This window comes from Equus przewalskii, chromosome 7 (genome assembly GCF_037783145.1).
Source record: "Equus przewalskii isolate Varuska chromosome 7, EquPr2, whole genome shotgun sequence".
Classification (NCBI taxonomy): Eukaryota; Metazoa; Chordata; class Mammalia; order Perissodactyla; family Equidae; genus Equus; species Equus przewalskii.
Genome location: NC_091837.1, coordinates 7,740,518 through 7,759,948, shown reverse-complemented (window position 1 = coordinate 7,759,948; position 19,431 = coordinate 7,740,518). Strand labels below are relative to the sequence as shown.

At 50.4% G+C, this 19,431-nt stretch overlaps 1 protein-coding gene across 1 annotated transcript; it reads right to left on the bottom strand.

Annotated features, from left to right (window-relative positions):
* Positions 1-9: 9 nt before the first annotated feature.
* Positions 10-19,423, bottom strand: SF3A1 (splicing factor 3a subunit 1). The gene is made up of 16 exons (XM_070628529.1): positions 19,200-19,423; positions 16,111-16,232; positions 11,987-12,194; positions 10,588-10,845; positions 8,258-8,332; positions 7,456-7,606; positions 6,905-7,098; positions 5,902-6,019; positions 5,442-5,627; positions 4,335-4,456; positions 3,986-4,231; positions 3,237-3,444; positions 2,579-2,733; positions 1,506-1,607; positions 1,319-1,390; positions 10-532 (listed from the first exon to the last, which is right to left on the bottom strand). The coding sequence occupies exons 1-16, from the start codon at positions 19,260-19,262 to the stop codon at positions 431-433; spliced, it is 2,382 nt and encodes a 793-aa protein (XP_070484630.1). The 5' UTR covers positions 19,263-19,423; the 3' UTR covers positions 10-430.
* Positions 19,424-19,431: the final 8 nt, after the last annotated feature.

The window sequence follows — 19,431 nt, the reverse complement described above, 5'->3', positions numbered from 1 at the left end:
TGACACTAATTTCACAAGAAGGATCCAAGAGGTTTATTAGATAGCCCATGGCAAGATACAAAATGATTAATAATGATAACGACCATACCCTATCAGCCAAATGCCACTTGGCACTCTGACACTATCTCGCAGGACATCCCTGGGTTCACATTTCTTAATGGGCTGCCTGAAGAAGTGAGCGCCCTCAAATCAAGAAACAAACACAAACGGATTCCAGAGACCACTGGGGAGAAGCAAGGCTTAGAAGCCCTCTCTGATCAGTATGGGGAGGGAGGAGGGGGAAGGCGACTCCGCAGGACAATTTGAATTTCCAAACTTACTAAGAGGGAAATAAATGTTCAACGCAGGGTCTTCTGGGTCTGTAGAAGGGGGTGGGGGACAGGAGAGGCAAAACGGCAGTGGCTGGGACCTGAAAGCAGGTTTCTCTCTTCTATTTCTTCCTCCCGCCTCTCTCCTTGAGGGCCAGGTGGATGACAGCGCCATTGGCCATGTTGTAGTAAGCCAGTGAGTTGGAATCCTTGATGAAGATGCCCTGGAAAGCAGACAGTGTGCCTCAGGGCGGGGCAGTCTGGCCTTGAGCACACTGCACAGCCTCACTACTCCCAACATCTGTTCATGTTCTGAACTCAGCAAAGGGGGAGGGGTGGGGGCAGGCAGGAGGGGTTAGGGGAGGAGGGAATGGCACAGGATAGGACTGAAGGGTCTCTGGTTCCTCCCAGAATGCTTTGCTTTTCCTACTTTCCTACCAAGCCATGTTCTTCCCCTGTGTCAACTCCCCTAGAAGCTGGCCCTGATCAACACCATGGAATTCTGACTCTCAAATCTTTAGAGATCAACTAGTCCAAAAGCCTGGTTTTACAGAGCAGGAAACTGAGGACCAGACCGGGGATTTGTCAAAATGCAAAGAAGGAGAACACAGTGGCCGCATGTGACTTTGTGTGCACCAGGCTGAGCTGGACTATCCTCTCTGTGCCCATGCATGAAGCCAGGCTAGCCAAGACCACACTGGCTGGGACGGCTCCACCACCAGGCCTGAAACTCATTAGAGCACTCCCAAGTCTTGTACCCAGGTGTCCACCCTAGTTGTTGAGGCACAGGGTTTTCTGGACTCCACACAAAACTGTATCGTGATCCCGCCAGAGCCTTACCCTGTCAGGCTAACCTACTCCAGCACTCTTAGCCAGCATTATCACTTCTAAGATGGACTCAGGGCCACACCCAGGTGTCTCCCGACTCCTTCGATTCCACAGGAGATTCAGCTTCTGGGACAACAGAGGCATTGGGCCCCAAGGGGCAGGACCACAGACACCCGACTCACCTCATACTGCAGCTTCTGTTTCCCTGCAGGCATACCAGTGGCTTCGTGAATCTTCACCTTGATGACAGAGACCTGTGGGCCCAAGGAGAGGTCATTCACCCCCTTGCTAAAAGTCAGCTGGAGGAAGCGGCCCCATGATCCCTTGGTTCCTGTGCACCTCACGCCAGCTGGCAGCAGCAACTCATACCTGGTCTGTGAGTGGGAGGGTGAAGACCAGCACCTGTCCGTTCAGCTTCCATTCCGTCTTATCCTGCATGTTGGGCACCTGGACTTTGATGGATACTGGACCCTGCAAAGAGGAGGTGGCCATTATGCATAGGGAGCCCTGAGACCATCAGGAATTAAGCTCTCGTTTTCCTGGGCCAATCTAGACAATGTCACCTGTCCATCTGGGCTCCTGGACTCTGGCCCAATTCTCTACTGATGCCCCTTGTGATGTGGTACAAGTCACTCCCCCTTTCTAAGATTTGGTGTCTCTTCTTTAAAACGATCCCATATCCTGCCTCCTGGTGAGTCTAGAACTGAAGAAGTGACATGAAAATGCTCTGCCAACCCCAAGAAGCAACATGGGGGAGAGAAGATGAACTGCAAGGTCAGAAGACCTGGGTTCCCCACTCAGCTTCCCTGCTAACTAGGTCTCTCGGAGCTTCCACGCCCTGTCTGTAAAGTGGCTGATCACAACTCCTGCATGGGATTATCGCGAGCATTAAACGGAGAAGTGCCCATAAAATGCGCAGCTCTACCCTGGCACCTGAGTAGGTACGCAATAAATGGGAACTACTACCAGAAAGAACGAAAAGAAAGATCTGGTCAAGTGCATCAGTGAAATGGGGCTAGGACAGTTTCTGCCTCCTCACTGGAGCCTAACAGCTTCCCTAGGCACCAGCAGTGCCAAGGTTCCCACCTCCCCTTAATTCTAGCCCCCAACAGAATCTCCACAACAGGCAGGCATCTTAGCTAAGGCCTGGAGCCAGTGGGAAGGCCACAAAGAAATAAGAACTGCACCCAGGGTTTTCTTCACTGTCCAGGGCCCCTTTTGCACCTGAGTCCTGCTGCCTATGCAGCTGGGTCTTCCTGCTGACCTCTACGACAACAGTTCACACCCACATCTAGTGTGTGCCCAGAAGCCTCCCAGGCCTCCAAGGGCTGACTGAGGCCCCAGAAGCCAAAACAATGGGGGGTCAGGGAGTGTGTGACTGCGGCGGGCCTGACCTCCCAGTAGACACTCCAGGCCTCCGGCAGCGCTCTGGGATCTAGTACCTTGTTCCTGCGGAGGAACTCCTCTTCGGGCATGAGGCTGTCCTCTGTCTTCAGTTTCTTGGAGGCAGGCTCATCTTCCATGGGAGGTGGGGGGTGGACAGGGGGCATTGGGGCTGGAGCTGGGACAGGTGCCACAGGTGGAGCGGGCACAAAGGCTACAAGGATAGGAATAAACAGCCATGTGAGTGGGGGGAAGGGGCGCAGGACTCAGGACTGGTAAGAAGTAAGAGGGGAGAATGCAAAGGTTTCCCATTTCTCCTAAAGGTGTGAAGAGCCACTCCTTCCTGAGTCTGGCAGCCAACATGTTCCCTGGTAGGGGCACTCCTGGGAGGCTGCTCTGATTGAGCAGCAGGTGACTGGACGAGGGGCAAGACTGATGAATGGAGTAGGCGCCAGCCTACAGCAAGCAGGGGCCTCTGCGCCTGTCTGCTGTCTGGGGCCTCGCCCCTCTGGGTGCACACACCTCAGCTCTGCCACATCAGCCTATCTTCCCCAAGAGCCATGGCTCCCTGCTCCCAGCTCAGGGATCTCTCAAATGGGGAAGCCAAAGCTCTCCTGTAGGCAGGACCCCCAGCTGGAACTACCTACTGCTCTGCTCACAGTGCTTGGCCTGTAGTCCTGACCCAATAGCCTGGAAAGTGATTTGAGAGACACTGACCTGTTGGCACAATCATGGGGGGTGGGCGGGGTGCCATGATAGGAGGGGCCGAGGGAGGCATGGGCACCACGTTGATCCTGGGCGCGTGGATGATAGGCGGCATGGGGGCAATCACCGAGCCCGGGGGCAGTCGGACCACGGAAGCCATTGGGGGCCTAGGCATGACGGGTACTGCGGACACAACTGTGGTGCGGACAGGAGGTGGCATCTGTTGGGGAGAAAGGACCCATAGGTCACCGGAAACCAGGGCTGGCAACTGGCCATTTGCAGCCTTTGAGGATTAGGGATAGGCAGCTCCAACTCAGTCCCCTGGGACTAAGAGACTACAGCTTCACACCAGGCTCTGACGGGAACTTCGCTGAGAGAGGCCCAGAGCGACACTCTTTCCACTTGGGACTTAACCAGCTGCTCGTGGCAGACACTGAGAGAGCCACTAAAGAGGCTGACCTTGACTTAGCCTCCTGGAGACAGGCCAGCTGTCCTCGAAGACTTGTTAAGCCCTGCAGCCCTTCTCTGACCCAAGCGTGCTTCTCCCATTTGCCACTTGCCTCTCTCCTTGTTCCAATCCTCCCACACAGAGGGAAGATCAGGCTAGAGGTTCCCACTTCCAATTAAAGGGTTCTTTCCCTCTCAACTGGACTCACTCAGCACTTGAGCCCTCTATAAGGCAGTTGCCCTTCTCAGCCAAAAGTACCCAACCCCAAGAACCAAGCTCTGAAAGATCAGTCACAAGGTGGCTGCTGGCTTACGGCAGGAGGCCGGGGCACTGAGGTGATGGGTGGGGCCGAGCTGGGGATGTTGGTGGCTGAAGATGGAGGCGGTGGCTGCTGGGGGATTTCATTGGGCTTGCTGGGACCAATCTTCTCTTTGGTATCATCTTCCGGCACCAGGCCCTTGGCCTTGTGGATGGCCTCAATCTGTTCCTGGAGGGTGATATTGGCCTGGGCAGCCTGCTGGGTCCGTGCCATGCTGCCTGAGTGGCCATCCCAGGTCACCTGCAAGGGAAAGCAAAGCCACAGCTTGTCAGGGCTCCTGGAACTGAGCCAAAGTATGGGAGTCTGAGGGCAGGGGAGGCACTAGGATCCATCTGAATAGCACCTTTTCCTCTGGTTTCTGGATCTCCTCCTCGCCGATCTTCTTACCGATGGCTGTTTCCTCCACACCGAAGATGTCGGTACGCCGCTCAGCCAACTGTTTTAAGCTGCTTTCAATATCCAGACCTGGATACAGTCAGAGAATGGAGGCAGGGAACAAAAAGAGAAACTAAACCAGGTGCCCTTCCAACAAGGCAGCAGTTCTCCTGGTGCAGGGTGGAGGCTGGTCCCACGGGATGAGGCTGACTCTGGGTCCCAAGATAGTACTGTCCTCTGAGCCTGGGGAAGGCTGCCCAATCAGCACTAAGTCTGTAAACTAGAGCTTGTCCAACCCCTTGACTTAAGAGAAGCAAGGAGGAAGACAGGCTCACATGAGTGGCAAGTAGCAGTCACGATTAAAAGCCTGGTTTCCTGCCTCTGGGACAGTTTCCTCCCTATCGTGCTGCTTCTTTTTAAAAACATTTTTATTTTATTTTTTTTGAGGAAGATTAGCCCTGAGCTAACATCTGCCAATCCTCCTCTTTTTGCTGAGGAAGACTGGCCCCAAGCTAACATCCATGCCCATCTTCCTCTACTTTATATGTGGGATGCCTACCACAGTATGGCTTGCCAAGTGGTGCCATGTCTGCACCCTGGATCCGAACCAGCGAACCCCAGGCCGCCAAAGTGGAACGTGCGCACTTAACCACTGTGCAACCAGGCCGGCCCCTCGTGCTGCTTCTCACACAGCAGTCACAGGACCACTGTGTCTCATTTCAAGGTGCTCAGGGTACTCCAGCCATCAGAGCCCTCATTCTAAGACAGCCCCAAAAATGAGTGCCCCTCCCAGGTACAGTCAGATCTTGCTCATGGATGTCAATGGGCACATGCCATCCATGTCAGGTGCCCGCCCTTGAAGGAGTCCTATGGGGAAAGTCGTTCTGGAAAAAGGGGAGTTCTTTTGTAGCATCATAGGCTACACCTACTCTCAAAAGCTTTTCTTGACCTCAATTGTTGCTTTCTATGTTTGCTTAAAGCAGGCTGACTGTAGTTTAGAGATCCCATTGACCAAAGTGAGCCAGGGCTGAGTCAGAGAAGGGGTGTAGACTGGGTGGGGGAACTCCCACCTCACCTGGTGCGTACACCTCATCGTCACTCTGTTTCTCACGGATGGAGCGATCACGCTGCTCTAGCCAGCGGGGGTCGAGAAGCCCGATGCGCATGTGTTCCTGCATTTTGCTGGCAGGGATCTTCTCTCCCGTGATGGGGGACACGAGATACTCATCTGGAGCAGGGGCTGGAGGCAGGGGCTTGGAAGCTAAAAGGAAACAAAGATGCTTGAGTGAAAACTAGGTGGCAGCCTGGGTTAAGAGAATTTTGTTACACTGGTGCATGATTCATTCGAGACATCCACTCAGTGCCATGCAATACCTGGCACTGTGCTAGGCGCCAGGGCACCAGACATGACTAAGCCTATTCCCCACGGTGAGGCCTGTGACAGAGGCTATCAATGCCTTTATGACAAGCCCTCTTGAGCCCTCTGAGAAACGAACAGTTCTGAGGAAAGATGAGGGCCGGAAAGCAGGCCTTACCTTTGGGGTCATAGTCCTTCCGGACAATGACCTGGTCTGGAGTTGGGGGCAGAGGCGGCGGCATGGGTGTCTCTGGGGGTGGGGGCACTTTCTGCCCTTCTTCTTCATCATCTGAACCCTGAAAAGCAAAGCAATGGCAAGACTCACAGAGGGGCTGAGAAACCACCTCTCTACAGCTGAGCCCTGGCGGCCCTCAGGGTGGCAAGGAGCCTAGGCCCCTGCCAGCCAGCATCCATGTGCTAAGCCTCCCAGGGCAGCTGAGGCCAGCCGGCAGCCGGCCAAGCTGCTTCCTCACAGCATGAATGGGAGCGCTAGGGGCTGTGGTGCTAACACTCCGCCCAGGCATTTCCAGCAGCTGGCACCAGGCAGTCCCAGGAGGCCAAGGGCACTTAACACACTGGGGAGGGGTGTGGAGGGCACGTCTGAGCTCAACGGTAGCCGCTCATGGAGCAATGCTGGGAGGGAGAGAAAAAGTCAATTCCCACAGACACAGGGGCCTTTCTTCTCAGGCTGCACACAAATTCTTTCCAAGGGGAGGAGAGCAGCTTGGCTCCAGAGTCTCTATGCTGCTTGGAGGGCCTGGCTTGAAGGGGGTAGATGTGGCCAAAAGGAAGCACAGGCTACACTTAGAAAAGCTCTGGGAACTGCTGACCATTTGGGCCTAAGCTCAAACCCATAAAAGCATGTGGTGTAGAGGGTTCCCTAACTGAGAGCTGGCGTGGGGGCAGTGGGAGCAGGGCCTCTGGGCAAAGGGGGAAGGTCACAGAATAGGGTCAGCACAGCTTTCAGATCCTTGCTTATGAATGAATCTTTGTTGCCTGAGCTGGAAGGAGGCTCTGTGCTGCCTGGACTTGGGCAGCCGCTCAGCCAAGATGCCTTATTCAGGACCCACACCTCCTCTTGAGGTTCACAAGGCAACTGGATCTCTGACTCTGGTGGAGAGCACTCTCCCTCCTTGGGCTCCAGGGGAAAAGGCCTCCCACAGGCCTGCCTAGGAGTATACCTCATCCATGTCTTGCACTTGGGTGTCCTGGTCCAGCTGGGAAGGCGGCTCCTCTGCCTTCTCCTGTTTCTCGTCCTCCTCATCAGACTCGACCTCCATCTCGACCTCCTCACTCTCCCCAAACTTCTCATAGCGCTCTTGAATGAGGATTCGGGCCCCCAGCTCCTCCGGGGTGGTGGGGGGAGGGAAGTTCCCTGGCAGAGGGTAAGCCAGAATCAAAGGGAGGCCTCTACAGACATTGCTTGTCAAGGGCCCATCCATCTGTCCTCTCCACATGGTGAGCTCTCTATGAGGGTTGGGCGCTCTGATTTCTCTCCTATCTCCAGAGGCCCATCCACGATCCGGCACAGTAAGTATTCGTTGAATTGAATTTAATTGGGGCAATGTGGTAGAACTGAAGTCTTCTGGGAGCACAGATGAAACAGACACTGATAAAGCCCTCTAAAAGATTCTGCTGCTCTGTGGGAATAGGTGTATGAGATCTCCTGGGATGGCTTCAAGCTCCCAGCTCCCCGTCTGGAGTCAGAGACCTACCTTCCTCACAGACCTACCTTGCTCATTGGGCTGAAAGTCCACTGTTTCCACCACCACAAAATCATGCCAGTCGATTTGTGCATAGGCCACCCGCTCCTTCTCCTTCTCTTCCTCTTCCTTTTTCCTCTCGCGCTCCTGGAACTTGGCCCATTCCACTCGGTAACACACCTGAAGGGATGGGAACGAGCATGGTGCTAAGTTGAATCAGGGTCTGCTCCTGACCAGGCTGTCAGATCCAGGGCCTTCACCAAAGCCAGCATCTCCCTCAGAATAGGAGGCTGCTCTGCCCACAAGGGGAACTTCCTGGAGTAAAGTATGGTATTTGCATCTGGTTTTAGCCAGGCCAAGTGTGGACAGGATGAAAATTCTAAACGCCATAGAAACTTTCTGTCTGGGCCCCAAAGGCAGCCATTTGCTATAAACTCAGAGTTTTCTGCTTGAGTTAGCGAGGGGTTCTGTGCTCAAAGAGAAGCAAACTCCCTCCCAGGAAGTGTGCGTGACAACCCAGTGCCCACAAGAGAAGCAGCAGTCTGCGAGCCTGAGAACCAAAAGCCCTTCATGCAGCCACCCAAAACAGCCAGCACCAATACGCCTTCTCTAGACTCCTTAAACCTGGGGCTTTGAAAGGTGTCTGTCACCAGAGAAACTGTTCAGGAGTTGGGTTTCTTTGGCCTTTGTAGCCCCAAGGCCTTTCTTCCCACTACTCCTGTGCTTGGAAGATAACAATGTACTGCCTCAGAGACTATTTCCAAACACAAACCAGAACGCACACAATATAACTTGTAGTATCAGTAACTGGTTATAAGAAATTCAGTTTACCTGGTCCAAAACTTCTCGGGGGTTCTCGGCCTCTTTCTTGAGCTTTGTGAATAAGCCTTTAGGAGGAATCAAGATCTGAAACACAGAAGAGTTAAAGCAACTATCAGTGTAGCACACCACAGGACAAAGAGGTGGCCTCCCTGGGCCTGTGGAAAGACACAGGAGAAGGGAGAGCATAGGATTCTGGGTCCTAAGCCCAGCTCCACTTGGCTGTGTGACTTCAGGAAAGTCACTTAACCTCTTTAACTTGGTTTCCTTCTACAAAATGGTGACACCACCACTTAAAGTTGGCACCATCAACTTAAAAGGTGGCTGCAAGGATTAGGAGGAAAATATGCAAAACCACTGGCAGATCACCCAGCACACTGTCCGCACATGATGGTTGCTTCCAGGGGATCTACTCTAGCCTTTTGCACACACTAGTAGGCCTCCCCTGACGATCTTATTTAAGACTGCAGCCCACGGGCCCCACCTCCCTAGATTTCCATCTCCTGCCTTGTCTTTCTCCATAGTATTTATCGCCATCTGACATGTACTGACATTGCACTTGCTTGTCACCCCCTCACTAGACCAGAAACTCCACAAAGACAGGAATCTGTCTTCTGTTCACTATTACATCTGCAGCACCTGAATAGTGCCTGACACTCCATGTGTATTTGCTGAGAGACTGAATGCTAGCTTTGTTCAAAAGAGCCAGTCATTCCAACAGCCCCAACAGTATCTACTGTCACTGATGAAGTGGTTCAGCCCCAGCCACCCTCCCTACACCTCTAGCCCAGGAACTGCCCTGCTCCTAGAGTCTCCCACGGCCAGAGACAGACACCAGCGCCCTCAGGTTTGAGGACTAAATGTCAATACCCAAGTTCTGAGAGATAAAAAAGAGGAAAGTAACAGAACAAAAAGGGATCTAGGGACCTTTAACCCTAAAGCAGTCCACTGGGGGAAACTAACCCAGGGTTCGCTTAAAATTGATACTGTGTAGTTACAGGAACCCTTTGACCTTGGGCCTTCAATGATTGTTATTTTAGCTACTCTACTAGCTTCTGGATTTGGTCATTTTCTAAACACACACATTTTTACAATTCCTTCTAGTTATATACTTAGAGTGAATGAAGTTAGAGGAAATCATTACCAGTCCTTTCAAGTCAGATCTTTTCTCACATATTGTTTCTAGATAAGAAAAACAGACGTGCAGACCACGCCACTAAAAAAAGGAAAACAAACTCCACTATGTGTGTAGCAACTTGCCACAGGCAAATCTGTACCAGTGTACCTTGCCACAAATTAACAATTTGATTATTTTAAAGTCACCTGTTGCTTAATGAGAATACCTTCTGAGAAAAGCATAGTCAGGTGACTTCGTCATTGTGGGAACATCACAGAGTGCACTTACACAAACCTAAACAGAATAGCTTACTACACACCTAGGCTCTATGGTACTAATCAGACCGGACCACCATCGGATATGTGGGCTGCATCCTTATGCAGCACACAACTGTCCCAGTACTGACTGTCCAGACTCTTGATTGCAACAATGCAGCATGATAATTAAGATCTCAGGGTCTGAAATAAAAAAGCCAGAGCTCAAGTCCCACCTCTGCAAATGCCTACCTGTGTGACCCTAGCCATGTTAACTTGTCTGTGTCAGTTTCCTCTTGTATAAAATGAATATAGTAACAGTGGCTACCTCACAGGTTATTAGGGATTAAATGAGAAGATGCTACATATGTGAGTAGTTAATAAATAGTGGCTGTATTTACTGTTTCCCAATGCCTATTTAAATGACATTTCTGATTTAAAGTAGTTTTTAGGGTGAAAACAACATACATGTTAGAGTCAAACATTGGTTTAAATCTAAGCACAGCTACTTACGAGCTGAGAGACCATGAGTAAGTGACTTCATCTCTCTGAGACTGTTTCTGCTTTTGAAAAAGGCTGAAATTCACTTACCTCATGGGTTTGAGGATTAAATTAGGTAGTAAGAGGCAATTATCAAGGGCTTGCTTCTTCTCAGGCCCTGTTCTACACAACTGAAAATGTGGGTGTACTTAAAAGCAGCTAGCACCACTTGGCCTTGTCACATAGTAGGCCCTCACCTAACAGTAGTATCAATCACGTGTTTCATTTCTCATTAGAAATGGCAGTCTATGTTGTATTTAAAAGAAAAAACTGAATAGAAATCAAGATTTTACACTGAACTGGAATTTTTAACATCTCCCTGGAGGCCCACACAAGGAGGAGTGTCCTTCCAGACAGTGAGTGGATGGAGTGCTTCTGGTAAGATGCCTCCCTTCCCTGGGCGCAGCACCCTGGCCCCTCTGCCCAGGCACCTTGGTATACTGTTCCACCAGCTTCGTGAAGTAGTTGAAGAGGCTGTGTTGTGGCCGGAGGAAGTCAAACTGGTAGTTGCGCTGCTCTTTCTGCATCAGCTGGGTCAGAAACTGGCGCCCGTTCCTAGCCACAAACTGAGCCGTCAGCTTCACCACATCCAGGTCAAAGGCTGAGATGGAAGGGGGGTCTGCGATGAACTCAAACTCGGGAGGGGGCTCTTTGGGCACGATGGTCTCTTGGATCACCTGCGCTTGCACCTAAGATGCAGAAGGAGTGTGAGGCAAGAGGCACAGAGGGGGAAAGGCTCCAGAGAAAGGGCGGGAACGCACCCCTGGGAGGATGGTGCAGACCCCTATGCTTCTGTTAATCACATGTACACCACTGGCACACAGTATAAGAGAATACTAACTCAAAAGAGCACCAATTTCTTGGCCGCCTGTGGCCTCAACTCCTTGAATGACTTCAAGTGACACCTGTGCCCCTCTGTATCTCTGCTGCTTCCCTGAAATCAAGGGCTAAAACTGGGTGACAGAAACGCCGATGGGAACACAGCTTATTAAACCCCACCCGAGGGGGACGGAGGATGTGGTAAGCCAATGTGTGCAGAGGACTCCACCAGACAGGACTTCCACGTTTGTTACTTCACTTGGCCTCCACACAAACCCAGAGACGGACAGAACAGGTACTGTGAATCCTTTTTACAGATGAGGAAACTGAGGTAGCCTGAGGCCCTAGGAGTAGTAAACTGCAATGCAGGGTCTCAGAACCTACTTCAACCCTTACTTTCCACTGTTAAACAAGGGGAAGGCTTTGCCACCATGGTTGAGGAGTGAAACAAAGAAAAGGGACCCGTCCAAGTCTACGAAGGAGGCAAATGTGCCGGCTCTTCCTGTCGTCACTGACAACCCTAATCGTCCCTAGTGCTGAGTATTCGGGGAGGCCAGATGGAGGGGCCCCGGGAAGGTGAGACAGAAAGGAGACATGGCACAAGAAGGCCCACAAGCAACATCACAGCACTGCTCTTACACCATAGTCAAGGCAAAGAGTAGGTGCAGAGAACATGGACTTGAGTTCTGACTCTGTGGCCTTGGGTAAATCACACTTCCTGAGCCTCAGACTCCTCATCTGTAAAATGGTCACTCTGTTGGCCTCCTCAAGGTGCCAACGAGACAAAGCCCCTAAAAGACTGAGCACAGAGCTCGGCAAGCAGTGCCTGGGAGAGGCCAACTGTCAGCAGTACTTTGTTGTCCGAGCCTCAGTGTGTGCCTCCGTAAGACAGGGATAAAACCCTCATGTCTCTCCCTGGGGGCTGTGAGGTCTGGACAGCAGAGCTCATTATCCTCCCTGCCCTGGCCTCCCTCTCAGCCCTGGGGAAGTGGGGCAGGGGCTGGCTCCAACCTTCTGGGGCAGCTGCTGCTGGGTGGCTTGCTGCTGCTGCTGCATAACCTTGGGGATGGCGGCCGAGGGCTCCTGAGCCTTCCCTTCCTTGAACTCGCTGACCTTGTGACGGTAATAGGCATGGTAAGGGTCATTGGGGTTCAAGAAGTTGAACTTGGGGTTGTTGATCTCATTCTGTCGTATTCTAGCTTCAAATTCAGGTCCATTTCTAGAAGGAGAGAAATAGAGAAGAATTAACACCATAACCCTTGCAACTGCTTAGACCCAGAACGCTGCAAATTCGAGCCCCCTTCTTGCCCCCACCCATCACTCAAACTACTCCATCCTTTAGCGCAGCAGAGGTCCTCCTGAGACTGCTGGCGTCAGCAGCAGTGCCGTCTGCCTCCTTTGGTCTGGCCCAGGCCTCCTCTACCACAGGGTCTTTCAGACCCCCGTCATTCCTGCAGCTCCTCTGCCAGTTTTGCCATTTCCAAAACCATCTGGACTACTGCTTTTTTCTTTTAATAAAATGTATTTAAAGAATGTACTTAAAAAGAAAGGCATATACTACACTACTTCAAATAAAAATCAGTATGGCTTTACTAACAAAAGGCAGTCACAAAATTATAATATAATGAAAACAAAGTAATATTGTTAAAGGTTACCTCAGTTTGCTAAGACTGAAGCCAGCTTAGTTAAAAAGTGGGGTGACAGAGCACTGGAGAGGTGTTAAAGATACACTACCACCAAACTGACACTCTGCCCTTTGATTAACAAGAAGGATTTAAAAAAACATGAAACCGTAGAAATTTGATTTAATGCCTTGTCCAAATACTGCCTAAAATCACCTCATTTCCCACTGGGTGAGGCCCACACAGGAAACACTGCTCTCCAAGGACCCGGATCCGTGCTGCTGTGTAAGGCACATTTAGACGACAGGGGAGTGGTAAGAGGGACAGGGAGTCTCTCATCTCTCTCTGTACTGGGGACAGTTTCCCACACAGACCTCGTGTCCCATGTTTGCGTGCCTTTAAGCATAATGAAAAACCATTCCTGTCGTGATGTTTAGGGAACCCTGATTTTTTAAAGAGTCCCAATGGTAATATTTCAAGGTATCATACCTGTACAACACCTGCATCAGGCAGAAAGTACACTAACCTTAAAGACACAAGACACTAACCTTAAAGACATGGTCAAGTTTTGGGTTCACTACTGACTCACCAAGTTACCGATTTCTCTTTGACTTAATCTCCCATGTATAAAATGTGACTACCATAACCTTCTCTCTCTACTTTGAAGTACTGAGAAGATCGACCTGGTTAAGGAGATGCCAAAGTCTTTTTGAACCATACAGTGGCCCACAAATGCAAGGGCTGTCACTCCTACAAAGGCTAGAAGGGGCTGTTCCATAAACATCAGAGATGATCTGGGTCTTAGGAGATGCGTGTGGGGCTTCTATTGCTCGTCCAGCCAGAGCCCAGCACTCAGAGATGCCCCAAACACACCAAGGGACAGCTCTAGGGCCTGGTGGCAGCCAGGTCTCTCCACTCTCTTCAGACTTTCACAGCTTGGCCCTGTCAGTTGAAGAGAGAGCAGGAAACAGAGTGTGGGCAATGCTGTGCCCCAGATTAGCCACCACAGCAACCTGTGCCACAGCGGTGGTCATCAACACCCAGGCTAGCTCCTCCACAAGTTCTGGTCACACTCTATAGCGTGACTAACACCATGAGGTCTCAATTTGACGGGGCATTAGTCCAACTGAAAGCTCATGCTTGGAGAAAACCATTCTTCCCCCTCCTTAAATAATGCAAACCACACACAAGGAGGGTGACTGTACACTGGAACGCTGTGAAACTGGGCCACCATACCCAGCAACGCCCAGCGCAGACAAAGGGCTGCTAGCAAAGAGGGCTCTGGTGGTCTCCTCTAGCGCTGCCTCCTAAGCCATAACCTCACCACATCTGGGAACAATCTGAAAGACGAAACAACGAGAAGGCAGGCACGCGCATTCCAAACTATTCTGTTGCTTTAAATTAGCTTAAGGTTAATTTTAGAATTATATTCTCCAACATAAGGAACAGATTTCAGCAGAAAAAGACATGATTCTGGCTCAACCCAGCTGGTAGGACTTTTTAAGGGTAATCTCCACTTCAGTTTCTTGAGAGGAAAATGCAGGGAAGGGAAGACCAAACCTAGAAAAAACTCCTTTTGAAGACCACACTTGGTTGGTGATGTTTACTGCATGCTCTGTCAGGACGTGCGTGAATACAGGGGAGGGAAGCAGAGGGTCCTGCAGGCTGCCTTTAGCCCAGAGGGAGATGCTGGGCTGTCCCCTCACTGCAATGTAACAAAAGCAGGTCCACAGATTTGAGAGATGCCTACAAGGCAATCACTGCAGACAAAAATAAATCTAGAGATGTGGATGTACAGATTTATTTTTAAGGGAACCTGGATACTCATTTCTGTGGCAGCAGAGGCAGGCACAAAATTATTGGAAAGCTACATGGCAAAATATTTAAGAAATCTTTAAAAACGCTCTTTCAGCCAGTAATGTGCCACACAGAACTTTCTTATAAGGAAACAATCTAAGAGAGAAAGAAAACGCTCAGACTTCACCACAGCTTCATTTGCCAAATTGAGACGTTGGAAGCAAGCTTGAAGGAAATATTGAGGGGACAGCCAAGTCAAGGAAAGCGTGTCACCTTGACATGGTGCATCCTCTCCAGAGGACTGTGCAGCATCAGGAGACCACAGAACAAAACAGGAAAATGCTTACAACACAATGTGAAAGGGAAAAGCAGGATGTGAAAGTATCTTTGCTAGTTTTACAAGGATCTAAAAAAGGATGCCAAGGGCCAGAAGGAAACAGGAAAAAGTGAAAACAGCTGGTAGAAACTATTGTGATAGTGCGATCATACTGATTTCTTCCTCCAACACCCTTTTCCTATTTATTTTGCTTTTAAAAATAGGGGAAATGGGGAAGTATAAGTGTTGCTATGAAACATTAAGCTTATATCATAAACACAACACCTGCTGCCCTAAAGCTGGCATCATCTGATAATGTTTAATCAAGCACAGAACAGTTTTAACCCAATACCCAGGTTAATCAAAGCCTCTGAAACATGATGAGATGAATCTGTGTGGATCATGACACAGTGAAAGACATCAACCAGAGTAACCTCTTCCTGTGTTTCATTTTATTAGGAGGTTGTGAAAGGAAGGCACCTTCTATTAAATGATTTATTGTGATGGGGATGCCAGTTTGGGGTCAAGGCACAGTCCCTGGAGAGCATATGCCCTGACTGCGGGCAGCAGTCTGCTCAGGGCCAGCTACTGCTTCCATGCAAGAAGCTGTCCACTTTGTAAAGAGAAGCCAGAAATCCAGACTGACTGTGCAATCTCCTTATTATTAAACATTTTAAACAGTGGCAATTAATTCAAGTTTAAAAAAATATTGTCGAGGACAAACAAAACATCTACAGACTGGATGTGCCCCGCTGGCTGCCAAAGGAATACTTTACCCTAAACTAGGAGATACGTTGACCTCTGGAGTCAAGCGTCATCAAGAAGATTCCATCTGGGGAAGTGTGTGTCTAACTATGATGGGGAGACGAGAGGAACTCGGACTGATTTCCCTGCCATCTGAGAAGACAGCAAATGCTGCATGATGTACCTGCACTGAATTCCGTCCCGTGCCCTCACTCCTGCCTCATAGCAACTCTGACGCAGTATTTTATTCCATTTTGCAGATGGGTCATTTGAGGTTCTGAGGAATGTAGTCCTTGAACAATGAGAATGATCAACTCCCGTTTTTGTTGTCCTTGGGCCAGCAGCCCAGACACAAACACACAGATTATCTGCGACAAAGCAGCTTTCCAGGCATCCCCTCAGGTCCCTTGTGGAAGCACAGCTTCCTAAGTGACTCTGGGGCTGGGTGTGACTTGAACTCTGCGTTGCCATGCTATGCTGGAGAAGCCAGTCCTGCCCGTTGCCTTCCTTACCGCCATGCCGTGGTTTTAAATGAGCTAATGGGCCTAAGCCGACAACACCCCCTCTAAAAACCCAAGTGTCACCCTTGTGCGGATTCAGGAGCTTTTGGTGCTAAAGTCCGCCGTGACCCACATGAGCAGAGGTCGCTATCTTACCTGGCCACAAAGCTGGCAGTCTTGTCAACGATATTCCTGACCTCTGGAGGAGGGTAAATAATTCCCACGACTGGCTTGGAAGGGGTAGAATCCTCCTTTGAAGATGGTTCTTCTTCTGTGGGCTGTGAAGAGAGGAAAAGGAAATAAGGTCTTGAAGTACCTGGTTTGGAGGTGACCCCACGTTAAACTCCTCTAGGGGTATCACTGAGAATACCGACTCTCTCCCATAGACTTCCGGAACAGTGGTTCTCTTAGCTGCATTGTGCTTGCATGGGACTCTCCTGGGGAAACAGCGAAAAGAGCACCCTCTCTTGCTCCCCTAAGCCACACAGGCTCAGTGACACTGGGAATCTGCATTTTTACCAGTGCCCAGGTGATTCAGATGTGGAGGGGATCTGACCACATCCTGAGAAACCATGTTCCAGGATCCAGAAGGCCAGGTCTGTATGCCCGTACCCCAGGATGTGCCTAGCACAGGATACTTAACAATTGTTTGCTTACTAAAGAAACGGGAAACTCCTTACTGGCAGCTCCTTCTGCCTTGAACATCCTTTCCTTCTGCATCCCTTCCATAGTCCGAACCACACTCAACACTCAAATGGTGTGTGAAACTCCACTGGAATACTCAACATTAACTGTCCCATAAGTTTCAATACTTTCCTCACCAGTTTCTTCTCCATACTAAACAAAGGGTCAAGCCTCTCATCTTAGAAAAATAAAGTTTCTCCCCTGCCCTCATGTTCTTTTCTGCTGCTGCCTTCTCCCTCTCCCCTTGTGCCCCCAACCCCGGAACTAAACACTCTGAGCTACCATTCCCACTTCCTCACTTCCCATTTGGTCCCCATCCGTTTCAAGTGCTCTTGCCAAGTCAGAAACTGCCCACAGCCAACTACACTGGTGATCTGGCCATATGACCAGTGACCACTCCTTCACAAAATTCTCCAGTCCTCAACTCCCACACCCTTTTCTCACCTGCCTTTCCTTCTTGCTCACCAAACCATCCAAGTTTCCTGCCTGGCTTCCATTTAACTTCCTGCCCTACAATGTAGGGCATCCTCAAAATTCTGTTCTTAGTTCTCTTCACAGCATTCACACTGTCCTCAGTCAGGCACTCATAGCCACATCCTCCATTTCCCCTATCACCTTTAGGCTGAACAATCCCATCCAAACTGATGCCCCAGATCACTCTTACGTGCCAGGGCTTTATCCAGGCAGATCCAGTTGAATCCTGGGCACTGCTATCTCTAACCTCTTCCCTTATCAATGGCCAACCACGTACCTCAACATCCAGGCCAGAAATTTAGGCCTCCTCTCCCTTCCTCAGCCTCTACGTTCAGTGATAACAGTATTTATCAAGCAGAGCAGGTAGCATATGCTTTCCTAAGCCCTTTAAATATGTTAACTCTTACAATCTTCATGAGAGCCCCATTTTTACAAACAATAAAACTGAAGAATGGAGCACTTAAATACCCTCAACGATGGAACTGGATTTCCAACACACCACTTCGGCTGGAGAGCCTGTACGATCAGCCATTTTGTGAAACGAACCTGCCCAGACCCTCTGCCTCATCACCCATCTTCAGTACTTTTTGAATGAAGTGACTAATCCTCTGTCCTCCTAGCAATTCTCCACATCGCTGCGTGTTTCTGAAAAACAAATATGTCACTATCCAGCTTAATATCCTTTTCTCCCCATTGTCTACTGGTAAAAGTTCAAATCCTCAGAATCCCATCTCCTGCCAGCAGTTACCCAACGCTGTGCTTTAACCACACTTGTTTATTTACCTTGACCAGAGGCACCATCTGATTCCTATCTTGGTATCTTTGCACTTATTATCTGGTATTACTTTGTTTATTTTTCCCCAGTGACTGGGAAAATGCCAGGACACACAGGCACTAACATATTTGTGGAAAGTGCACAGACCTTTTGGGTCTCCTTCCCGGCTGTATTCTGAACCCAAAGCAGTGGCTAGCACACAATGTGCTCAACAAATGTTTGAGGAATGATTAAAGAATGCTATTTCCCTTCCCCAACCACCTACCTGGTGAACTCCTGTTCATCCTTCTAAAAGCAATTTATCTCACTCCTGTGAACTTCACCTACCTTAATCTCCCCTCTACCCGATCAAAGCAATGTCGATTAGTCGATTAGATCACTGTCTTCTTTGTACCCGGCACTTCCACTATAGGGCCAATCACACCATACTGCAATCGTTTACTTATTTATTTTTTGGTGAGGAAGATTGCCCCTGAGCTAACATCTGTGCCAATCTTCCTCTATTTCGCATGTGGGACGCTTCCGCAGCATGGCTTGATGAGGGGTGTGTAGGTCTGCAACTGTGACCCGAACCTTCCACCCCCCACCTGTGGACTCACAACACAAGAACTTAACTACACCACCCAGCCGACCCCACACTGCAATGATTTATGTACATCTTTTCCTATCAGCTGCTTGAGCTATCTTTAAGGGCTGGCTGGAACTGTATCATTTACACTGATGGGGCAATAAACATTTGTTGAGTATTCCCGAATATCTGTCTCCCCAGTAGCCGGTGAGCTCCCTAAGGCAGAAACTCTGCCTCACTCATTCTGGTAACGTCAGAGGGTGGCACCGTGTCTGGCTTAGAGTAAGCACCGAGTAGATGCTGAGAATTAACATTATAAGATGTACCCTGCAGGGTGGGAAATTAGGGTAAAGGCTGGGGGGCCTGGGGGCTCAAATGCCACAGAAGACAGGTGGATGGGCTGGATCAGTGCTTCTCAAACTTTACTGAGTCACCTCGGGACCTTGTTAAAATGCAGATTCCTATTTAGAAGGTCTGGCCTGGAGACTCCGCAATTCTATTAAACTCCCCGGTGCTGCTGATGCTGCTGGTCCGCGGACCACACTTTGAGAACCACTGTTCTTGCCAGCCCGTTGCGCGACCAGAAGGCAGCGCAGCGCAGCAACCGCGCTGCCTCCTGGGACTTGCAGTCCCTCTACGCCCTCCTAAGCGGCCAGTTCCTTCTGCAAAACGGAGCGCCCGCGCCAGAGGGGAGGGCCCAGGCCTAGGCTCGGGCTGCCGGTAGAGGTGCGGGGGACGTGGTACCTGTTTGGGCTCGGTGGCCACGGGCGGCGGCGGGGGCACCGCCTGCACGGGTCCGGCCGGCATGACTGCGACGCTCAGGGCAGCCAGTCCGCCTCAGTGTAGGTGAGCCTTGCTGCGTCGAAAGAGTTTTCTCGCACCGACAGTACGACAAGCTCGCAAGATGGCGGCGGCCGAGCGAGTGGTAGCCGAGGAGGCGAGGCTGACGCACTTCCGGGCCCGCCCCTATCCGTGA